Source organism: Antrostomus carolinensis, unplaced genomic scaffold (genome assembly GCF_000700745.2).
Source record: "Antrostomus carolinensis isolate BGI_N321 unplaced genomic scaffold, ASM70074v2 scaffold5, whole genome shotgun sequence".
In the NCBI taxonomy this organism is placed as follows: Eukaryota; Metazoa; Chordata; class Aves; order Caprimulgiformes; family Caprimulgidae; genus Antrostomus; species Antrostomus carolinensis.
Genome location: NW_010314003.1, coordinates 91,386 through 115,451, shown reverse-complemented (window position 1 = coordinate 115,451; position 24,066 = coordinate 91,386). Strand labels below are relative to the sequence as shown.

The window sequence follows — 24,066 nt, the reverse complement described above, 5'->3', positions numbered from 1 at the left end:
ATTTATATATATAGTACGGCTCAATCCTGCTCCCAGTGAAGTCAACAACAACAACAACAACAAAAACCCCCATTGACTCGATGGGAGCAAAATTCAGCCTATCATCTGCAGACAGGTAAGTAATTACAGAGGCCGTACAATGCCAACTCCGCAATGGTTCCAATTCCCTCTTGAATTGCTGGTGAAATGTTTTGTTAAAGCCCTGGTTCTTTGCACTCAGAAGATGGAAACTGGTGGCTGAATTATGGCCTCACCAAATGAATGAAAAAAGGAAACCCAAAAGACCAAAGCAGAATGGGAACCAAAGACAACTTGGACTCATTAGCTCCGCATCTCAACCTAACAGGACTAACACCACCAACAAGTAGCACCAAGACTCCTCATCTGAACACCTGAAGCCAACTCAAGCTCTTGTTTCTGGCCTCAGAGGAAGCGATTATTCTTCTTCATGAATCTTGGATGTGTAGATCCGGTGAAAAGGGGAAAATTCAGTTTGCCAAACTAAGACAGAAACAAAACCTTAAGCCCCACTTTGCTCATGCTAAGATGACTGGGGGTTTTGAACACTAGTTCCCTGGGTGGCAGGAACAGTCCAACACCAAATCTCTATTGCCTCAAAATTGACCATAGCTCCAAGAAAATACATCTTGGACCACCTAGGCCTGCTCCTGCTGATGTCTTGGTCATGCTCCCACTGAACTCAGTGCTCAAGGTCCTCCAGTGGAAAAAGGACTGTCCCCAGAGCTCCTGTGCATACAACACACGAGGTCAGCTGGAGGCACAGGGGTTCCCACATCCCTGGCAGGGAGATGGCTGTCCCCAGGGGATGGGATGACGTGGAAGAAACGCAAAGCAAATCAGTTCAGTTGCACCACTGAGACCCATAACCATGAAGATTTCAAGAGTGTATCTAAGCTGGGCACACAGTCCTCTTCCAGTGACACAAACATGCCCATTAACTCATACTGGAGCATCCAGTGATGGAGCAGGGGAGGGCAAGCTGCTGCCAAAAGGCTGGGAATTTCCACAGCATCTAAAAAAGCTCAAAAGAGAAACCACCAGCTTTGAAACCCCTTTGAGCAGCCCAGTCTCAGCTGATTTTTTATCCCATCCCCTCCTGTCTTCTAGCTTGGCCTGGAATGGAAACAATGGGCTGGAGTGTGGGAAGGGGAGGGTCGGCATCCCGCTTCCCGCTCACGGGAATCACCTGTCTGCTCAGGTAGCAGCTTTCTCCATCCCCCCTCCTCACTCCCAGTTTCTCGCAGCTCTTCGGGATTCAGACTGTGCAGTGCTTCCGAGTGCAGTAATTCGAGCACAGTGAAATACTGGTTACATGCGTATGTACAGTTGGATAATGTAAAAAATAAGCACAAATACACACTTAAAAAAATATTCTGGCAAAAAAAAAATTAAAAAATCATAAACTCCACCCTCCCTCTACCCCCACAAACAACAATATACCGGGGAAAAAATACCTTCACCTTAGTTCCTGGATTTATCACAAAGCACAAGGAAAACAAAACCAGACAATGTTAGAAAACCTCACGGTACTTCTAGGGAAATCTACACTTAAGTATCTAGCTCTCTACTCAGCTGGCAGAATCAGTGTTTTCCTTTCAAACACACAAAAATAGGCTTTGCTCTTCTTGGATTTGGATTATGCGGGTTTTCTTTTCTCCTTTTTTTGTTGTTTATTTTTTTCTTTTCTTCCTCTCTGTAAAGCCTCCCTTGATATATTTTTTTTTTCCCCCACTTGAACCAGTTGCAGCAAGAAACTTTTGTTGGCTATTGGGTTTTCTTTTTTTTTTCTGTCTCTCTTTTTCTTTTCTTTTTTTCTTTTTTTTTTTTTTTTTTAGTTTTTTCTTTTCTTTTCTCCTTAAACACAGGTAAAACCTAGAACAAACCGACAGTTACAACCAAGTGAAACCGAAACCAGAAGGGAGGTAGCTGGAACCCGATTTCAAGAGTCCTCTGGTGCCATCCTCCTTTCTCAGCCTGGGGAGGGGAACAGCGGAAGATGCAAGAAAAGCAGGAGGACACCAGCTCAGCCCGGCTGCCAGAGGGTGAGGAGGGAGAGGGGGTAGCAGCTGATTGGAGTTTCCCACCCCACTATGCACCATTCGCTGCTTTCTGCTCCATCTTCCCCTCCCTCTGGCTGTGGACATCACCCATAGCCAGGAGACTGGCTGGTGGCCCCAGGTTGGGTAAATCCTTGGCTCACTATCTGTGACAGAGAAGATCTTGGCACTAATGTGACCTGGACTTTATGAGCAGCTAAATTACATCAGCATGGGCACCCTCTCCTGTTCTCCCAAGCTTCTTGTCTGATGTTGTCCTACACCACTGGCTGGGTGGGTGAAGGTGGTGGGTCATGTCCCTCTCCCCTCCCACCCAGTGGCCATCACAGTCATGGAAGGTCCTTCCTAGGGACTCCATCAGGCATTCAAGGCCCTTACAGTGGTAGATGCTGCAAGACCATCCAGCTGGCCTTGCTCCAGGGTGGGGACACAGGGGACAGGAGCTGGGTAGATGTCCATGCCCCACAGCTCCCCTCTCTGCACCCCCAGGGAGCATGGTAGAGCACCTGAAACGCAGAGGGCAAAGCTTTGCCTCAATGCAATCTTTTCCCAATGGGAAAAAAAAAAATGCCATTGGATTTAACATGACTCAGAGCAGATCTTCTGCTCCTGGTTCTGTCAGCCCCGTTGGAGAAGATGGACAGTGCCAACACAGTAGTTGGAAATAATAATAAAAAAAAAGCAAATAGCAGCATGGAAAACCTGCCCATGGGAAAAGGAGTTGGGTCAGCCCTGGACTGCAGGAGTGAAACTGAGGTGTGAGGCTGTGCTGGCAAGAGGTTGTCATCTCCCTTCAGCTGAGGACTCCAACTTGGCAAGCAGAGTCTTGCCCTGGCCAGGCAGAGGAGCTCAGCAGGCCCTGAGCTCCTGGGAGCCCACAGCAGCAAGTGGCAATAATGCTTATAGAGACCTGTCTCTCTTGGACAATGTCCTAGGTGGGAAAAGCAGATGGAAAATCTCCTCTGTGCTGAACTGCGTAACTGATAAGGAGATTTTGCAAACTCAGCTGCCACCAGGATGCATGCAGGACCTGAACTGGGCTCCCTGCTAGGGCAAAACCCAGGTGGGGTGGAGGGGGGAGATCACACCAAGATGCCTCAGGTGCTGAAGACACAATGTGTTGGCCATCTGAAATGCTTTTGAGGTCGTGAATGCTTCTGCTGGTCTGGATGGCACATGAACAAACTACCAACACAAAAGGGGACGACAAAGGGACCTGAAGGAAGCAACATTTTCACAGTTATTTACTTTCTTTGTTAATTAGGTGGCAAGGGGCAGAAGTGGAAGTTTGGTCAGGCCCAGTTTTTGCCAACGTTCTCTATGCTGGAGGAGCCTAAACCCACGGAAGGACTTAGATCCCACTGAGGATCCCACTGCGCATCCCTTTCCTGTAGCCCCCCCACAGTGGAGGCAGATCCATCTGCAGAGCTCCCATGACCAGACCTTCTCCAGGAATAACTAGGAGCTTCACAGCAGATTGCTTCTCACCTGTGACAATCACCTCTCCAGGCCTCTAAATTTTAGTTCTCAAGGTTCACCTCTGGTTTATACTGACAGAAACAACTCCAACAGTGGGTGATGAGCCTGGCTCCTTGCTCCTGAGCTCCTAGGAGCCCACAGCAGCAAGGGGCAATAATTGCACCTATAACTCTGACAGGCTACCCATTTTTACATCCATCTCCATGATCTAAATGAACCCCCCTTAACCTTCTGCTTTGCTCCAGTACCTAAACATTCAATCAAGCAGGAGCAGGAAAAAGTCTTTCCAACCTGTCTTTATCCAGTAGATGTACAAGTTGGGAGAATCCAAGGAACAGAGAGATGTAACACTTGGAAGGACACTCTTTTGGATGCATGTTCTTCCTAGCAGGAGCCTAAAGCAGCAGGAGACAAGCCCAAGCTGCACTAGGATTTACATGGGATGGGTTGTAGCAGCAGCACTAGATGCGCTGGGCACCTCAGTGACTCAACGTGATGAACCCTATGATGAAATGAGTCCCCAAGGGTCTGACACAACATGTGCCCCCCTGGGCTGAAGCAGGAGGATGGAGCTATACAACAGGGAAGTATGAGGTCTGCTGCAGCTAATGCCCTTCCTTCTGGAAGATTACAAGCAGCTAAGCTCCTGGTCTATCAAAGGTGTCCAACCCACTGGCCTGGCAGCTTAATACTGACAAATGTGGCCAAAATTCTAATACTGTCTCCTGTGATCCTTTTCCCATAGCATGTGCTCCTCCTCCTCTTCCCTTCTCCTGAGAAAACAGGAGCATGAAGTGGTTGATAGATAAATACCACCATAGGAGTGGGGTGGAGGAAGTCTAGAGAACCACTTGGCTGGGTGGAGACCAGAAAGCAGATTCCTTTGGCTGGCTGGTGTCCTGTTTTCTTGCCCCAATGCTGAGGAAGAGACCAGAGGGTTTGAAAGGCAGGTTGTAGATAAGCTTTAAGGCAGACTGTTTGGTTGCGTGGGGTTGTTTTCACCCTGTCCTGACACAGTAAAGAAACGAGTTGTATGGGACATAGCAGCAGGAGTAGCAGCAGCAGACATGCTCAAATGACAAGTGCGGGCGCCAGTTACCCCCTCTGCTCCTCAGAAGCAATCATCCACGTTCCTCAATGCCAGTCCTTAGACTCCCCACTCCCTGACTCCATCATGGGACCACCTGCCCACCTCCACACAGAAATGTCCCAGCAGCCCTGCAGCTTCCAGGCAGGCTGCAAAGGGGGCTTTTTGTTGTCTTTTTGAGGGCAGGGGGAGAAGGAGGAGCTGTACAGAAAGGCCACTGCAGTCTGCTGAGCTCCCTGGCTGGAAGTAGCATTCCTGTGAGGAGCAGATGCATCTCACATCTCGAGCTGGCTGGGCATCTGGCAAGTGACTTGCCAAGAGGCACAGCCCTGTGGAGATCCCACTCCAACCTCAGTGCCCCGAGCATGCCATACCTTGGCATTCAGCATCAGAAAAGGCTCAGCTTGGAGTCCCCAAGAGCACAGCCTCTTCCATGAACGGTCTGAGTTGTGAGTGCTGGAGAGGGGAAAGTGTTTTTGCGTTGATCATAATCTCTCACTCTTTTTCTCTTTCTCTACTTATTTCTATAAATATGTGTACATAAATAGCTTGTTTCTCGCCTTGAATCTAGATATGAACTGTTCAAATTAGGTGGGCATAACATGCTGTTTTGATACATGAAAGTCTTCTCGACTTGACTCTTGGCTGTTTGTTTCTTGTCATCACTATTTAAGATATAGTTAATACATAAATCCCTACTTTGAGTTCTCCTTGGACAAAAAATTAAAGGCAGACTGGTTGAATTCTAAGAGTCCCTGGTGCAGAAATGCCATCCAGTTGAGCAGCTAAATGTTAAAAACGATACCAAAAGGGATGTGGTGTCTCTCCTAGCCTGCCTTGAGCAGTGTGGTACTCCATTCCATGTCGCTTGGCATTACCCAAGACTGAAGCTGCGGAGATCTTTCTGGTTGTGCTCTTGGGCGTTGGGGTCCCGGCAAGCACACTCTCCTTGTAGGTCACAGGACATAGGGAAGGGAGTAACCTAGGGAAGGAAACCAAAGACACAAAGCCATGAACACACCTACAGCATTCTGGAGACCAAATGAGACATCTAGAGTGGTATCTTCAGAGATCAGTTGCAGTCTTCAGCCGTGTTATTTTTTTTACAGTGATTTATTTTAGTGCTGAGCTGGTGGTGCACTGAGGCTGCAGGTGGGCTACCTGTCCATAAGAGAGGCTGGGGAAAGTGTAAAGAAGAACCTGTTCAACTCATGCAGATGCTAGTCAGCAGATACTCCCTTAACAGTTCACATCAGGCACATGAAGACAGCTGTTTGGGGAGAGATGTACTTCTCAGGCAACTCTGGGGCTTTTTTGGGTACTTACCATGATGGCTGGATCACATTACGCTGCCAACCTCTTCTGAAAAGCTATCCTTACCCCAAAGGCTACAAACACTAAACGACCGAAAAGTTACGAAACCCTCATCTCACATGACCAACTCAAATGATCACCAAACATGACTGGGTCCAGCAGACCCCCAACTCCAGTCTTCCCATAGCACTTCTATCCACCTCCATCTTGGGGTGTTTGGAGAACCCTACTCCTGGGCCATAATCTCCTCTCTGTAGGGTACCACTTTGCAGCAGGGCTTGGGTGTTGCTGCTGTGCTGAAGTCCGTTTGTGCACTTCGTTAGGAATGTTCTTGGTTTCAATTCCTCAGGGCAGGAGCTGACCCAAACACTACCTAGCAGATCAGTGAAGCTGTAATCCAGCAGAGAGACATCTCTAAATACCTGCTGTGTTTAAGGTCAAGAGATGCAGCTAACGGGCACTGAGGAACAGCAAAGGAATGCAAAGAAGAGACTGCAACGTGCATGGTCTGTCATCTGTCCGTGATGTCTCTGGAGAAGCGTGGGAAGGAGCTGAAATAATAGCCTGCAGTGCCTGGCTAGAGGAAGTTGATTTTGGCCTATTGCATCATGGTATTTACATAAGGAAAAGGGGGTGATGGTGGAACGGTGTCTCGCTTGCCCTAAAGTGAATTCCCGAGAATTTCTCCCATCTGCACAGACTGTGCAAATGACCTCATCCCCCTCCTTCACACTCCTTCCAAGACAGTGCCACAACCTGTTCAAACGTTCTGGCAGGGGCTGCACGCGCACGCTCCGTCTGCTTCCCTTGACTTTGCTGCCACATGTTTGCTCTCTCTTTCATAAACACTTTTCTCCAGGCTATGAAGCCTGGGTCTGCCTGTTCATCAACATGTATCATCAACAGCACATCTAGGAATGTAGACCAAGCATTGTGCGTGAACGTATAGCTGTCATTTCCACCTAGACCTTCCATACGTGTCCCTGCATGTCCATCTCTAGCATGCCTTTCTCCTGATGCACACAAGAATGGGATGGAGAGGTGTGGATCTTTATTTCACAACTCGGAAGCCTAAGGCTGACGTGCTGACAGAGACATTAAATAGCCAACGTTCATCACCAAATCCTCCCCATGACTTCATTCCCAGAAGACCTGACCCTCCAGGTAGAACAGCATGATGACTCTTCATCAAGCTGTGGCCTTGGTGACTTATGAGCTAAATAACCAGTCAGTAAATAATCTGAATCTACAATTGTGCAAATGCAGAGGTTGCAAAGAGAAGAGATAGTCTAAAAAGTTAAAAGCAAACGAATTCAAATAATTGGAAACTAAAGATGTTTATAAACTGCAGAAAACAATAGGAGCTTAAGGGTCACTTGATCCAACAGAAGCCAGCTGGAGCAGGACTGTCTCATATCACAGCGTTATGAATATTCTTAGATAGGAAAATAGAGACATCTGCAAACAATGGGCTTTGGGAAGGAGGCTGATTGTTTAATAACTGAATTAAAATATTGGAAAGGAAAAAAGAAAAGATACATAAAAAAAAATACTTTTTCTTCAATGTAGAAGGAAACATTTTGGTTTAGATTATCTGCTACAGTTCAGGTTTGATCTTTCCCTCTAAGACACACAAATAAAATACTATTTCAGAGCAAAAGTTATGTCTTGAAATAAAAAGTTATTTCACTTAGAAAAATGCTCAAGCAAAACATTTAAATATGGTTTGGTTTTTGTTTTGTTTTTTTTTTTGTCCTGAATCATTCAGTTCAATCTGGATTTGGCAATGATTTTGACTTAAGAAATCCTCCCTGTTGTACAACGAAGCTACTGGTTGGAGGCAAGACCTGGGAACATGATCCTTTCATTTGTCTTGATCAAGCTTTCCCCTCTCCCTGGCCTGGATTCACTGTGTTTGTCTGTAACAGTCTAGCAAAGGTGATGAAGTGGCCCCTGCGTTCAAAGGAGAGAGACAGGCTCACAGAGAAAGTGGATCTACATTTTGCATTGAACACAGGACAACCACACACCCAACTTGGGCATTTCAGTCAAGTGGCTGAAATGAGCCGTGACATCCTACTGCACTTTGTCTCTGCTGCTGTCCATGCATGAGTGAGACAGTGAAACGTGCTGCAGGCACAGAGATCCCATCGATGCTACCATTTTACTACCATTTCGCTTGTGGGACCATCAGAGCCAAGAGTGAAAGCCCTGCACACCTGTGCCTCCAAACTACCAGCTCATGTTCCCCTAACCTACTCCATGGGCTCTGCTGGAATAGTGGCCTAACAAACCCAGACTGGCATGAGCCTGATGTTGCCTTGAAGTGATTTACCTTCTTCATCCCTTCTCCTCCCATTTCTCCTCACGAGTCTCGTTTACCCCTTTGCTTTCTCACGGGTCACTCTAAGCATGCGCTCAGCACCAGAGCAACCTCAACAAAAGATGCACAGAAGAGACCAGATCCCTGCTACATTGCAGCCATATTCTGGAGAGAGGGAGCCACTAGAGAAGAAATGTCTTGTCATGTGTTGTCCTCTAGAAACCCTCCAGTCTCCTAACAGCAGTCATGGACAAAAGTGTAGGAGCTTTCCTCACTGGGACAGAGCCGTGTCCTCCAGAGCAGTTTCATGGCTCAGTAGCAGTCACAGCAGTGGGTAGCCTGAGTGTAAGAGGGTTTCCTCCTGATCAGATTAGTCTGATTCACTTCATGTCCCTTACAGAGCTTTTTATGCAATTTGATTTTTACAGTGCTATTGTCCAGCTAGATGAATTGTTTTGTCTTATGGCAGCGAGCTCGAGAGATCAGTTTTCTATTATGTGAAAAGGCAGAGATTTCTACGGGTCATGAGCACATCCACAGTCATCTTCAACAAGATAAAATTCTCCAAACACTTAGCAGTAACGCAGGGTTTCCAGTTTAAACAATACCTACAACAAATATACATTTGAGTTCCCCAAGAAACTGATTTCCACAGGTATTTAGGGGATCAAACCCACACATAGCACCTACTAGGAATGTCACAAGTACCCAACTTTGAGAAACCATAAAAACCCTTAGAATTAGGACTGTCTTTTGCTTTGGGCTCATACAGTGATAGCTCTCTAGAGTAGAGAGCCGTGAATAAAGCTACTGGATGTGTTAGAAATAATAAATGCTGAACCTTTTTCTGAATGATAGCCAATTTAGGTGTGGAGCCCAGATATACATACTCCAAGATTAACTGCTTCTTTTCTTTTTAAATAGGTCTGTGAAAGCCCAACTCATTAAGAGAATATATGACCTGTACTGAAATTTCCAGATACACTTATTGCAAAGCCAGTATTAACGAATCATCTCTCCCTCCTTCCATTTGCCAAGTCCTGTGTTCACCCTACACGTATCTCCCCTTGGAGAAAACCTGGCTAATATCTAGGAGAGCAGGGAGAAAAAGCTGAAGATTAAGCTTAGGCTCTGACTTGGTCATTTGATGAAGTAGTGCAAGATATTGTCTCTCAGACTAAGTAAAATAGGTTGAAAAAGGCACAACTGAAGAATGTAGCTCCACATGTCTATATGCACCCCCTACACACACATATCTCCTGGAGATGATCCAGAACACAGTCATGATGTGGACTGACAGCACTCAGAGGAATGTGGGTCACACCTGAACCACACTGGACCACAGACTATCTATCTTCAAGAGAACACAGACACAAGCTAAATCACATCTGTCAACCCAGGAGCGTGCACTGCATGACACACCATGCTCTGAACCTAAAGGAGAAATTGCAGCAGGCACAGGCTTATGGGCTAGGCAGGAAGCTAGCATGGACATCTAGGGTGTAACACACATGAGATCTAAGATACCTCCACCTTGACCAACTCACCACCCATGCTGTGCAGCATATGAACCCATACCTCCATTCTCCACAAAGGTACGGGAGCCCTGAGTATCCTCTCCCACGTTAGGTGATGAGAGCATGGATAAAACCCAAGCTCCCTCTTGGAAACAGGATGGAATTTGTCCTTGATGCCATGCTCCTGACTGTGGGAACAAATACAATGATACAATAGACCAGTGCAGACCTGGGATCCAGGTCATGAAATGAGTGAGTGGCCACAAATCCTCACTACATGGCACCTATCTAAAGAGCCTGGTGACATCCCAAGACAGATCCTTGATGAGAAAGGCCAGTCTATAGGGAAGTGGTGGGAACGTTGACAGGAGAAATCCCAGACAGGTACAGGGAGGGATGGGAAACAGTTGTGCAAAGGGTTGGAGCTCATCTCTCACACAGGCTCGTATCAGGTTGACCTGGCTGAACCTCCCATCCAGCACTTGGGGCTGGTTTACAACAGGACCAGGACAGGCAGAATCAGGCCGAAGGGAAGTGCCAGGGTTGGAGGCAATGGGGGCTGCAAAGTGTTGGGAAACAGCCTGTTGTTAGATTTCAGCCCTGAAGTGTTTGCGAAATCTCCCAGACAAGCCGAACTGGAAATATGAAGGTCCTGATGCAGACAGAGCCTCAGCGGGCAAACGCGGCGTGTCGAGATAAGCGTGGCAGGCCGTGCTGAGTGTCACAGCCCCACGCCTCCTGAGACCCTCACAGCTCAAACGCCGAGGAGTATTTTGTTCCCTGACAAAGCCCTTGTGGGACAAAAATGCATCTTGTAAGGGTCTTCTCAGTGCTTTTTGGCATTTAGGCCACCAGGGTTGTTTTGAGATAATGGAAGGAGAGTGAGCGCCCTTTTAACTCTGGGGCTGGTATGTGGGTTCACACCTAGGGCATCGCTCCAGAGGGCCTGGAAAAGGCAAGGATGAAGCTCACAGGAAGCCTCCTCTCCATGCAGCACGTACAGTTTTAAAGGCTTGAATTTTTGTTAAATGCCCAGCCATAAACCGGGTTTTTCCTCATTGAAGCCAACAAACATGATGTAACAAGACATAGCTCAGCGGAACCCACCCGCTCCTCCTCTCTCCATCAGGTATAAATTGGGAGCAGCCTCATCTGAAGTGGTGGAAGGAGGATGGTCCAAAGCCAGCAGGGATCCCCGGGAAAGCCCTGCCCGCACAGATCCCCGCATCCCCGCCTGCCGCTGAGCCAAGCAAGGGAGCCGCTTTGCCAAACCACATGGAGTTCAGTTGCTCAGCAATCAGCTGCACTTCCTACCCTCGTGCTACTGATTGTCCAAACATGAATGTAATTAGTCTAAATAATCACCAAAGATTTAATAGGAGCCAGACCACCCAGAGGCCAAATAACTGGCGGTGGAGCAGGGAAGGTTTGTTCGCTGCTTTTTGTAACACTTGCTAATGAAGTGAGGTTGGAGAGCAAAGCAAACACCCTCCACTAGCACGTCCCCTGGGACCGCTGTATGTTGTGGGAAGCCCCATGTCCCTTGAAGCCAAGAACGTTCTCTCAGGATAGGCAACATGTGCTACTACCATCACTGCTTTTAATTTATCGCCGCCTGGAAAGCCTTCCTGAATGATTATGAAACCAAGTTCTGAGCCCCAAAATAAGCTCCCATCCCAACCAACCATGACTGAAAACACTCCTCACATGGCAAACAGCTCGCCACTGAGGCTGCGACCAACAGCTCATGGCTAAGAGAGTTCACCCACAGGCCTGGCTGAACCAGCATGCTTGGAGCACACAGCAGTGCTCAGCCGCTTCTAGAGGCGTGAAGCAACGCCCCACATTGCATCCTTCCTTCCTCCCTGCTCACCCACCATTCATTGTATCTTGCCAGCTAGTTCTAGAGCTGATGAACACACCCAGCTGGGGACATTCAAGTTGTTGGGAGCAGCATCATGGCAGGAACATCAGTTCTTCTGGATGAGCAGAATTTCCTCAGCCAGGGTGGTCGCTTAGGCTACTAATTGCACAAACTGCCTCAAAACTACGTTCTGCCAATGGAGCCAGACCTGAGATTCCCCAAGACAGGTCTGTGTTGCAGTTATAGAGCTGGGAGAAGACGCTTGTTTCTCCAAAATACCAAGAAGTGGTTAATTTTGTCTTGGGGGTAGGAGTGCAGCAGACCCCCCCCTTTGTGGGGAGACAGGAACAGTCTTTGGAAATCCCTCCTGGAGCCAGCAGCAGCCTCTTGGTTCAAAGCTCCTTTCTTTAGGCCTTGAATTCTCAGCCATAAAGTCTCTGAAGAGGTTTTGATAACTTGCCTATCTTTTAGATAAGCAAAGCTTTGGATGAATCCCACACAGTCCTCTATCTACCACAAGCCCTCATTTGTTTTCCGCAGAGGCACTTGCTGGTTTTCCTCTCCAAGGTGTTGGACAGAAATGTCAAGAGGCTGAAGGGGTGGGATGATTTTTCTTTTTCTTTTCTAAGTGCTATGGGGCAAAGCGTTTGAGGGAAAACCTGAGTGATAACTGAGTGAGACAGGTTTTTTCTCATGGGAGCTGTAGGTTTACTCCTTATGCAGAAAGGAAAGACAGATGGAAGTTCACCCTTTCAAATAGTTTAAGATCGGGCAATTTTAAAAGAGCAAATTCTTGATTATTGAAATCTGCAGGGACCAGACTGCAGGATCTTCAACTAAGCAGATCTATGATCCGAGTCTGGAACAAAGTACATAAGCAGAGCCTAAAGAGAGACATTTCTGATTTCTGCGAGGCCTTTCTTGACAGCCTTTTCCAGGGAAAACTTGTAAAAGGGAAGGGGAAGAGAAAAAAAGTGAAGGAGAACAGTGACTGGAGAGAAGATTTCCTGAAACAAATCAGAAAGAACTGGCCACAGCCTCCCTCTGCAATGCCGCACACGCCAGGAGCTCCTCACAGGCGACTGCCAGCCCAGAGACAGCCGGTTATGCCCAGGTTATTTATTTTTCTTACTTTAGCAGTGTCACGTATTTAATGTTTTAAAAAAATTAGTTAACTTCTTTTATCTGCGACAGGATATAAAGCAAGAACCAGCTTCCTAGAGCAGCCAGGCAGAAGGGAGCTGGCAACCTGTGCTGGGTCAGGAGGGTAGGAAGATTAAAAGGAGATGGGATTTTGCTTTGTCCTTCACGGAAGACTTTATCCCCTCCAGATACACAACAGAAGCTTTCTCTCCCTTGGAGGTTGGCCGGCAATGGCCTTCCTGTCTCTCAAAGCTGCTCCTGGGTCATGCACGGGGCAAGCTGTGAGCAGCACAGCCCCATCCTCTGCCTCAGCCGCAAACCCCACTGCCAGCCCCCTGCTCAGCCACGCAGCCCACCTGCCCGGGGCTGCACCCTCGGGTGCCGCAGGACATGTGTCCCTGCTCCCTCGAGTGACACTCGTCCCTGTGCCAGCCCTGGCTTCTTGCCCGCTGCAGGGCGATGCTGAGCAATTAGCGCACAACAAATAATTAAGCTGATGAATGTCTCTTTTTTCCCCATTTGCTGACTGCTGTTGCCTCGAATTTATGCCCAGAATAGGAGTGAATTTATTCGCTGTCGTTTGTAGCATTCAGAAGAGGTCTTTAATGATTTCTTTTAAGCTCTCTAGCCTGATTGTGAATAGCGCAGGGCAAATACTCATTATTTCCTATCTAAGCAGCAGCACTGATTAGTCGGCGGTTGGTCAGATAAGTCACACCGCTCTGTTCCCCTCTCGCTGCCGAAATCCACAAGGTCATTTACTGCAAATGCTCAAATGCAAAGGGAAAACCTGGCCTGAGCAGATGTTGCATGAAAGTCTCTTGTGCGTTTTCAGGACAACAAAACAGGAGCATGCGAATTGTCCCATTAAGAGGGCTCAGAATTAAAGTGAATATGGGTGGAATAGATTTGCTTCCCCACAGCCTGGTTCACAGCGTTGTGTGCAGCTGAAAGTGCTTTTGGGAGGGTGGCGGGATCGCAGTGAAACTTAAGTCTTGACAGTTTGTGGACATTAAAGATCTGAAGCCAGCTCTTACTTGACTGTTAACTCCTGAATCTTCACATGATGCAATGTTAATCTTCAGCCCTTTCCTAAAATAATGTGCGGAGTTGCTATGTTCTGTTAAATGTGAACCATGTGTCACCTCAGCAATGGCTGCAACGGTGAGAAGATGATAAATCTAAAGCTTGTAAAATGTCCTGTGACATTTTGGGAGAAAAACAGGTGTTGCATAAATGTTAGACATTTATGGGTAAACTTGCAGGGGCTTTAAAAGACTGACACATCTGCCACATAGTATGTAACCCTGAAAGAAAAGGAGCAAAGCAGTCTCTTTCATGTGTCTCGCTTTTTCTACCACCGTATGAAAATACATCGTCATCTGGTATTGGAATTAACAGAGCTGGACTCGCCCCTCCTATGTCTCCTCCAGGTTTTTGGCTTTTACACCCAATGTGTATTTTAAAACTGGGCCTTTTTAAGTAGGTGGCAAACTGTGCTGGAAGGATTTGGTATGCGGAGTATTTTTATTCAGCTCCCTTTTCTCTCACCTTTCATTGTTTTTCCCTTTGGAATATCTCCTGTAACGCTCCACTCATAAACCTCTTCAAAGGGAGGGCTGTATTTGAACAGCCTGGCCTGAAATCTGGTCCCAGTCAAAGGCCTCAGTTGGGAAAATAACTCGCAGAGCTGAGACCCGTGGCCCCACGGCTGCTGCCGCAGGTGTCAGCAGCCGCTTTGCAGGCAGAGAGGTGCAGCCCCACCGGCTGGGTTATTATTCCCCCCTTTACCCTATAAATGTAATAAACTGGGACTTAGCATCTTGCTTTTGGCATGGAAGGTCCAAGGAGAAGGTGGTTTTCTCACTCCTCCCGAGCGCCTTGTTCAGCTTCTGGGATGCTGTTGGTGTTTTTGGAGAGGGGAGAAGCTTTCAGAAGCTGAATGTGTGCTGAGGAAGTGATGGGCTCTGTGGTTCAGCCCTCAAACTGTGTGATCTCTAGGATGGGGGTTTCTAAAGCACAGACTAGGGCAAGTTCAATTCCCCCAGTCACAAAGATACAGCTCCCAGTGAAGTCAATGGAAGCAGACTTCTCTCCAAAAAGCTTCAAAACCACCCTCTCCGTGGGGGAAAAGCACCAGACGTGATCAGCTGCCTATCTCTGAACCACTTGCTCTTTCCATTGGGCAGTTTTAGCACAGAAACCAGTAACCAACTGGGCTACAAAGTGCTGTCCCCATCTTGGGTGGTCACTTTGTTTCTGGGAGGCAGTGAAGCCGCATATACTTTGAGCGTGACTCACCTGACTGGTAAGTGTTCACGACTCTGTGCAGATCCCACTCTGTCTCAACTCCCTGCCCAGCAATAAATTCTGCTCCTGCACCTTAATCCTGCACCTTCTCCCCCTCAATTCAGCACCCACAACCCTTATGTTTCAGCCCTGACCCCACCCCAGCAATACCTTGTGCCCTTAGCTCCTGCCTTGATGGGGCTGGTTTGGGTCAGTCCCCTCCCAGCCACTTCACTTCCATTCCTCTGGCACCTCTTGGGGTTTTTCATCCCGTTAACCTCTCTCTTTTTTACTTCAAATACATTTTTGTTCTTAATAATACTCTGTGGCAACACATCCTATCATTAAAATACACACTTTCTTTCTCTGGTTTGGATTCTGCTTCCAGGTAATTACCTTTTCACCCCCTCATTGCTGTGTGATAAGAAACAGTGGATTTTATTTTCCTAAGCATCCTCCCTGCACTAAATAATTTTTTGTATAAATCTCTGCTACTAACCATGTCCACCATCTCTTTTGCAAGATTTTCAGGTCCTGGTCTATGTGGTCTCTGTTGGTGCAGAAGATATTTCACATCTCTGTCCAGTCCCGCTGCCTCCCACACCCCTCTCTGTCCTTTTGGAGGTGGGACGGTCAGTGAGCAATGCACACGTGGGTAAACATGGATCAAAGTAGGGACCTACAGTGATGCTTCCGTTTTGCTCTCTATTCTTTTCCTAATGACTCCTAACCTTTAGTTTCCCCTCTGAGCACTGAGGGTGGATACCAGGATGGGCAAATTTACCCTTCTCCTGAGCAGTAGGTGCGGCTGTTCTGATGAACATGGCCCAGGGTTTTGGCAGGAGCCAGCCTTTACCTATAGAGAAACCAGGGTTTATTTACAATATGAATGAATGCCTCTGACTACTTTAAGAACCTGTCTCACACAGGTATAAGGTGGGTTAAGATAGGAAATGCATATCCATGTCAAGAGAGAATTTCAAAATGAACCAACAAGAACTCAGTGCCTATGGTAAGCTGATATCTGGACTGAAGGTCCTTCTCAGACCTTGGACCTCTCCTGATCTAGCAAAAATACATTTTTTCCAGGCACAAAGCAGCACTCACCAAGGAATTTCCAGTGAAAAGAGGAAGGGGCATCCCTACCTTTTTGGTCTTGACTGTTGAGGCACAGCAGTCCCCACCATCATAGTTGCAAAAGGCTCGGTTGTTGATGGAGTCACAGTAGTTGTCCCCCATGAAAGGCTGAACAAAGAAAAAGCAGAAAGAGACTGAGAACATGGACATGGATAAAACCTGTAAACACTATGTTAGAAGGAAGAGATGAAGCCTTGAAGAAGCTGTATAGTTTGTAACATTACCAGTTGCCCTGAAAAGCAAGAGATAATTATCCCCCTCTCCCTTCAAAGCAGACAGAAGAAAAAAAAAAAGGACATTAGATGGAAGGGAAATGAGCCCTTGTTGGCTTTTCACATCCCACATAAGATGATGCTTCAGGAATATTAATTTGACTCTAGGCCCAGAGACAGCATCAAGGCATCTAAAATTGTGGCACCTTTTGATAATTTTAAGCTAACCTTCTGAAACTACGTGGGATAAGAAGGTGGTTATGTATAGCAGCAAAACTGCTTTGCTTTTAATAGCTGTACTTTCCACCACAGTTCTCCTAACTATGCAACAAGTGTAAGCAATGAGGGCACAAAACATAGCACAAAGAGAAATGGAAGTGGTTTGAGCTCAGCAAAGGGAAAAATGTGCTCCCGTTCTCTGACCAGTAGTGACTCTGTGTGACCTTGGCCATGACATGTAATCCCCCTCTGCTCCACAGCTCAGAGATGGGATAACAACAATTATTCACAGGGACATTGTGGAGAGCTATTAAGTAAAATTCATAAATCACTTTGAAAAAGAAAATGTGGTTACTAGTCTGTGCAATGTGATCACTAGTCCATGTGCTGCACAGGACCTGAATAATAATCACGATTCCGAAGAAAAGGTTTGAAGGCTGGTTTTTCATTACATGTTGGAGCTCTCTTGGTCAGTATGTACAAAAGTCTTAGAATTCAAATCTGTACCTGATGCTAAAAAAAGGCCCATGCCAGGTATGAGAAACCCAAGTAGCTCTGAAAGCTCAGAAAAATGGATGCTTAGCAGAGAGCAGAGAGCACAGTCATATCTCTGTAGCACTTCTCACATGCACAGACTGATGGGGCCATTCCCATTTTATCTGCTCTTTGGGAAACTCATTTACTCTGCACTGTGAAAAACACACCAGGGACTTTCCTACAAGAAGGCATCATTGTAGAGTGGGTGGGGAGGTTTGCTGAGGTTTCCTTAGGGGATTTTGGAGCAATTTCAGTACCAGAGTCTCCCTGATGATAGATACGTGAAGAACCAGCAATGAGAGCTCTCTGTGCTCTCCAACACAGAGCCATGGAGTCATCAGTATTGCAATGGACACTGTGGAATGGTGCAAAGCCTTTTACTGCTGGTGTTTTGGAAATTTTAATGTTTCTATCAGGGTATAGGAAATCCAGGTAATGATAGAAGTATCAGACCAGAGCAGGACTACCAGGAGTCTCATTGCATGTCACTTGTTTAGCTACTCACAAATACTAGAAATGCTGATGAGGAAATCAGGGTTACAGGGTGAGGCTCCAACCCCTGTCAACTGGCTTAACTCCGTTGACTTCACAGAGATTAACTTATTTATACAGGCAAAGACTTTGACTTGCAAACGTCCTTCCAACTTAATTAATATGCTAAGAGTTAAAAGGGAATGATTTATAAGTAGATGGAGAGATCTTTTTATGCCAACCTGGTCCTATTCAAAACCATGAACTTTTCCCAACCTCCCAAGACATCTTCTAGGCTCCTCCATATTTCCTTTGTATTGCCTGGTTGTGCCTGCTTGTCAAGAAAGGCTTGACTTTCATTTCCCATGCCTGTGCCTGTACTCTACACCCCTCAACAATGGAAAATCAGTAAAAGAAACTTGTGGAAGAATTTACCTTTCACTCTCTGGCACAGAATAGGTAAGGCAGTCCTTTGGAGGAGAAGAATGGGACAAAAATGTTCTCATTTGGTACCAAAATCCTCATTTGGGAGACCTTGGAGGCCTGGCTGTGGAGGGTGAGGTCTCTATAGGTCTTCATGCATATCTTAGTGCCCCTGTATTTTTGGAGGACTATACAGGTAGTCCAGAGGGACTAGTTTTCTACTGCAACACCTACGTTAGCTGCTGGAAAGCACGGGGCTGACTCATAAAGCTCTATTACTGCCACTAGGGAGCGACAAAAAATCACATTGCAGCACCAGTCTGGGATCACCAAGAGTAAAATAATGCCCCACTTCCAGCCTTCTGTTCAGGGAACCCTCCCTAATGTCACGGATATTAATACATTAGGGGTTTTACCAGCTTAATGGCCCAGTATTATTGACCTACTGGCTTATTAGTCCCTGTTCCCATAGATGTCAAAAAAAAAAGCCTTGGTGAAGATGGCATTTCTGCTGAAGTCATAATGCCAGAGAACAAACACTGGCCCATTCGCAGATCCTGGAAGCATCATGGTCTAAAAATGATGCTAGAGGCCATTATCAATTGTCTGGGCAAAGCCTTCTGAGATGATGGATTGCGATGCAGTGACACTGCTGAATGAATGATGAAAAGAAGAAAGTTCGTATTGATGCAGAGGGGTCTGGCAATTAACAATGATGGAAGGGAAGAAAATGCTGAGAGAAAAAAAAGCATGTCAGTAATAATGGCTTCTGGGAAATTATTACATCATTGCAAAGTTTTCCTCAGTAACAACTATCCTTAAACAGCAGGAGAATGGCCACCCAATGGTGCATCAGCACCTGAATGGCATTTCTTAATGGTCACTGGATGTTATTTCAGCTCTCTTTGGAGAATAGGGGCTCCTCGCCAGCCTGCAAGAATGTAATGCCTGAGATGGCTTCTGACATTCAAAGCACTGACAGCAGAATGCTTTTCATTTAGGGAACAACTAGACAGAAACTATTACATTGTTGGAGAGTTATTACCCTCTTGGGCTCGACATTTGTATGCGAAGGAAACCTGTCTTTCACTTCAAGACAAATCACGTCGCACAGCAATGTGGTCTAAAGTTTAGTGTCAGATTTAGGGGTTCTGTGCCATGTTCTGCCACTCTGGGCCAATAACTTCAATGTGCTTGTAAAATTAGGTTACTGGGTGCTGAGAGCACAGTCAGTGCTGCAGAAAGTCAGGAGATGTGGGGTCAAGACACAGCTCTTCCACTGCCCGTCCATGTAACCAAAGCAGCCACAAGGATTGACTTCTTGACATGGGTGAGATTCTCAAGGGCTGGCATGATGGAAACATCATGAATACCCTGACCCAGACAGAGGTGTTCCAGTTCTCTTTAACCACTGGAAGCATCTTACAACTTCTCAAACTTTTTCAAAGACTGTTGCCAGCAGAAACAAAATAATTCTTTTGGTTTGGTTTTGTTTTGTTTTTTTTCTTGTTTTTGTTTTTTTCCAAATAACACAAAAGACTGTAAAAATGTATCACAACTGAAATGAAACTGCATTTTGCTGTTTTTTGGGTTTTTTTTTTCTGGTTCAGATGGATGTGCACAGTGGAGGGATGTATGATTTGCTTACTGCCCAACTGTGCTGTGCACCCAGTGATATTATTTCTGCCTCTGTCTTTCCTAAAGTTTATCTGCACATACCAAAGACCAAAGCCTAGTGGCCTGGGAAATAATTTGCCCTCTTAGAAGATGTTAAAATCAAGGAGAAACAACTGAAGGTTTTTGCAACTTCACAGAAATTCCCAGATCCTGGGAAACTCTGACAGCCTACCAATGTTGTTGAGGCATTTGATGGTTTAATTCCTGTGAGAGTCACTCAACCATTGGCTCTAAGAAGACCATCAATTTCACCACTGAGTGTCAGAATTGATGTGGGAGACCACAGTCTGTTTGATAGGACAATCAGGGCAAAAGCCTGTTTGTCCCACTTGAAAAATAGCATTTACAACCCAGGTGACTGCAGTGACTGTTACCACAACATTTAGGAGAGCAAGCGCAGACCACCTGAGCTAACGTGAAAAGCTCACCTCGCAGCCTTTGACACAATGAATCAGGGAAGGGTGAGGGTACCACTTGAGTCCTGCCGTGCAGACAACGCTCTGGAGGGGAGAAGGGAAAAAAAAACCCAAAACAAAACAGGTTAAAACAAAGAAATCAGTGTACAGCAAGTCAACGTGCTGGCTCCTGTGGCTCTCCTGTACTTAACCAATGAAGTTCAGTTCCTAACACCTCTTGTGTTCTCAGGACCTGGCTGTCCTCCAGGTATTTACAAGAAGTGTTGGACTTGACACTTGCAATAACAGAACATTTGAGATTAAAATAATATTTAAGGTTCTCCTAAAATGTCATGTCCAATATTTCACTCGTGGTGGGAGAATGTGGCAGGGAAAGGGAAAGGCACAGGTCCACTGTCTTGCTCTTGGGAAGGGGGGGAGACATTTTAGGAATTAATGAGTGGTTTCTTTGGTGGTGCAAAACACCGTTGTCTTTCACTACCCATCATATCCGTGCTTCTTGAAGATGCTGAAAGTGAACTTTCAGATACATTTTCACACCATCTTTTAGATCTTAAATGGAAGCACCTCTACTATATGCCTTCAGAATAACCCCTATAAAGGACAGTAGCATCTGCATTATATGAGCTAGTGCTGGGCAAAAATGATGACCAGCCTACTCAACGATGACACACACAGGGCAGCCATTGTTTGCCTGTAAACATGGAAACTTAGATTTTAAGAGTGGATGAAAACTTTGGGCAGTAAGCGGAGATGATTGTTCAGCACCATGGAGGTCTAGGAGATAGGACTGCCATCCATTCACCAGGACATCAGGCACAACATTTCACGTTATCATCCATGGATGAAACATTACAATGTCCAGTTGGACAAGACAAACACGTAGGCACTTGCCCAAGGGCAGGGGTCGTGGTTGGATGGAGTCCTGGGGAAGGAAGGAATTAACATTTGGGAAGACCTGACGCACAAGCCATCCCTTCCCCTGTTTATTTGAGGGCTAATTTAATCCATCTGCAGGGGAACCTCAGCATGTTTTTACAGTTTCTGTCATTGGAGGCTTACCTGGCCTGTGCTAGAAAAAGGACTTTTATACTATCTGACTTGGGCTGTTTATCTTTCCGATGCTCTCGGATTTTCCACTATTAGTCAAGCCCGGTTTGCCCCACCTGCCTCGCAACAGGGCCCGTCTGTGTGAGCTGAGAAGCAGCCGAGAGAGGGGGAGAGGACGTTGTTTATCCCCTGGGAGGGGAGGCTGCAAGGTGCGGGGGCCCTGTAGTGTCAGACGTTCCCCCAGCACACTCTTGACAGACAGCTGGAGATTTCCAGGTTGTCGCCTGTCACAAATGGTGAGTTTTTTAATCTTTATTTTTTTTTTTTAGTTCTCTTCTGTTTATTGCACTTTAGAGGGAAAAGAAAGGAAACTTTTCTAGGTTTCAAAATAAACAAGGCCAGTCAACAGATTGGGAGGGGGGGAAAGTAAAGGAAGCAGTTCAAGAGCATGTGAACCCAAGAATTAAACCAAAGGAGAAAAACCAGGTGTTTGCCTCCCGTATCCAAGGCCAGCTAGTCAATAAGTAGAAGAAGTGCACTTCCAAAAAGCATCTCACATTCCCCCAGCAAGAAGCATCAATATTTACAAAACCTCTTGATATGTGTGAAAGTGTGTGAGCATTTGGAGCTAATAAAAGCAGCCAAATAGCCCTGAAACAAGCTCTTCAGAATGGCGTTTCCAGGTGAGAGCAATCCCTTGCAGAAGATGCACTGACTGCTTAAATGCCCCTTCCAGTATTAAAAACCCATCACCCTCCCTTAGAGGAATGGATGGAAGATGAAATCTGTGCTAGGACATTCCTCTCCTCAGAGCTTTCACTCAACGTCATCTCAGTCCCAAGGGCTGGACAGCCTCCAGGGCAAGGGAGCCCCAGGCTGCTCTCCATAGCGTAGGAAAGCCAGCTGACCTTGTGCTAGATTCATCACTGGGTCAGTGGGACACTCACATGGAGCTGGAAGCAGAGGACGCTCAGGGAAGGGCGCTCAGTCACGGCCCTGACTCCTCTTGCTGGTCTTCTAAGTCCTGAATTCCTACCACCCAGCCTGTTTGTACCCTCAAGCTGCTGCTGTGGTGTGTGTGGTGTAATGGGATGGGAGAGAGATTGTTCAGAAGGAGAGTCTGGGTTGGAAATTAAGAAACTGGGGATGATTCAGGTTGCTGGGCATCATTCCTGCCTCTTGTGGTGCTACCAGGCACAAAGGTGCCATAGGGTGCTGCATGGGGCAACTGAGATAAACGTATAAAAAGGAAGGGAGGAAGGGTACAGGCAGCAGTACTGTGGGAGGTGACCAGGATCATAGAATCATTGAACGGTTTGGGTTGGAAGGGAACTTAAAGCTCATCCAGTTCCAACCCCACTGCCAGCAGCAGGGACACCTTCCACTAGACCAGGTTGATCAAAGCCTCATCCAACCTGGCCTTGAACACTTCCAGGGAGGAGCATCCACAACTTCCTTGGGCAGCCTTAGCCAGTGTCTCACCACCCTCACAGTAGAAAATTTCTTCCTAATATCTCATGTAAATCTATTCTCATTCAGTTTATAACCATTGCCCCTTGTTCTGTCACTCCCTGCCCTTGTCAAAAGTCCCTCCCCAGCCTTCCTGGAGCCCCTTCAGGTGCTGGAAGGTACCTGAATCCGACGGCACCAGTGCATGCAGAAAGGAAGGTGGACTTATGAGGCCAGCAAAGGATGCAGACATGTGGATGGAAGGACCACATCCAGCACATGCCAGGCAGTGCACAGGGGACAAAGCCCATCTGGCCACTGCCTCTGTGAGCCCCATCCCTTCCTCATACTGCCACTTGCTCCAAGCTGCTGTGGTGACATATGCTGCACTCATGGCCTCAGCTCCCCTCGTGCATCAGCTTCTGCAGCACAGCTGCCCTCCCGTGTGGGCTGCCCTGCGCAGCCGGGTGTATTGACTTTGGTCCTGTCCCCATCCCAGAAACACAGAAACACCATCCAGCTACATCTGCGGTTTGGTGGCTGTGACTCCATCTGCTGCGACTGGAGAGGAAGCTGGGACGCGCTCCCACAGTAGGTAACAAAGAGCCAAGAAAGCAAATCAAGCTGTCATTTTCTCCTTGTGAGGGAAGACCTAGTGCCTCTGGTCACAACGCTTCTCTCCCATGGTGGGACTAACACAATGATGTCAACCATTCGCAGGCTGTGGAGGGGATTAGGTTTCCCCCCAGAGAGGTGGGTGGAGAGCTCTCCTCCACCTTAGATGGGTCAAGTGTCCTCCAGGGCTAAAGCCCAGGGACTGACATCTACTAGTCTCAGCTAACTCTCTCCTCAGGCACTAAATGAACATGACAATTAACCCTGGGCTTAATGTCACGGTGGTGAGGGGATCGGCCACTGCTGCCAAGGGAGAGGAGACACAACAGTGCTTTCTGGCTGTTTCCTCCTGTAGCTACAGATGGGGTGGGAAGTCCTGCCTTCCACCACACTGCAACACGTCATTTCACTGCTCCGTGACTCAGTTTCCCTGCCTGCTAAATGAACCCAACACTCACAGAAAGAGGAGAGAGGAAGGAAGGCAGAAAACTGCAAAGCTTAACTGAACAGGGGAGTGTTTAAGGAGAACTCCCCTCAATGATTTCTGGATATTCAAAACCTCAGGGCTTATAGTCCATATGGGAAAACACATCTCCAGCAGCAGGGCAGTGTCCCAGGTGTATGGAGGGGCCATGGCCACGCTCAGCCCCACTAGCAGGGAGCATTGGGACATGCCAACCCTTTCAAGGCTATCCCATGTATGCACATGCTCACACAATATCTGGCTATTTGGCCTGTTCCCACTCAGCACAAAGGCAAGGACCCA

General features: G+C 46.9%; 1 protein-coding gene across 1 annotated transcript in view; it reads right to left on the bottom strand.

Annotated features, from left to right (window-relative positions):
• Positions 1–4,823: 4,823 nt before the first annotated feature.
• Positions 4,824–24,066, bottom strand: part of PAPPA (pappalysin 1) — a gene marked incomplete at its 5' end in the record, with an annotated part of 110,384 nt that continues 91,141 nt past the window's right edge. Inside the window, 3 exons of the mRNA XM_010167464.2 lie at positions 4,824–5,626; positions 16,241–16,339; positions 20,199–20,270. Of these exons, the coding sequence (XP_010165766.1) occupies positions 5,519–5,626; positions 16,241–16,339; positions 20,199–20,270 (279 nt within the window). The remainder of the gene's footprint in view (positions 5,627–16,240; positions 16,340–20,198; positions 20,271–24,066) is intronic.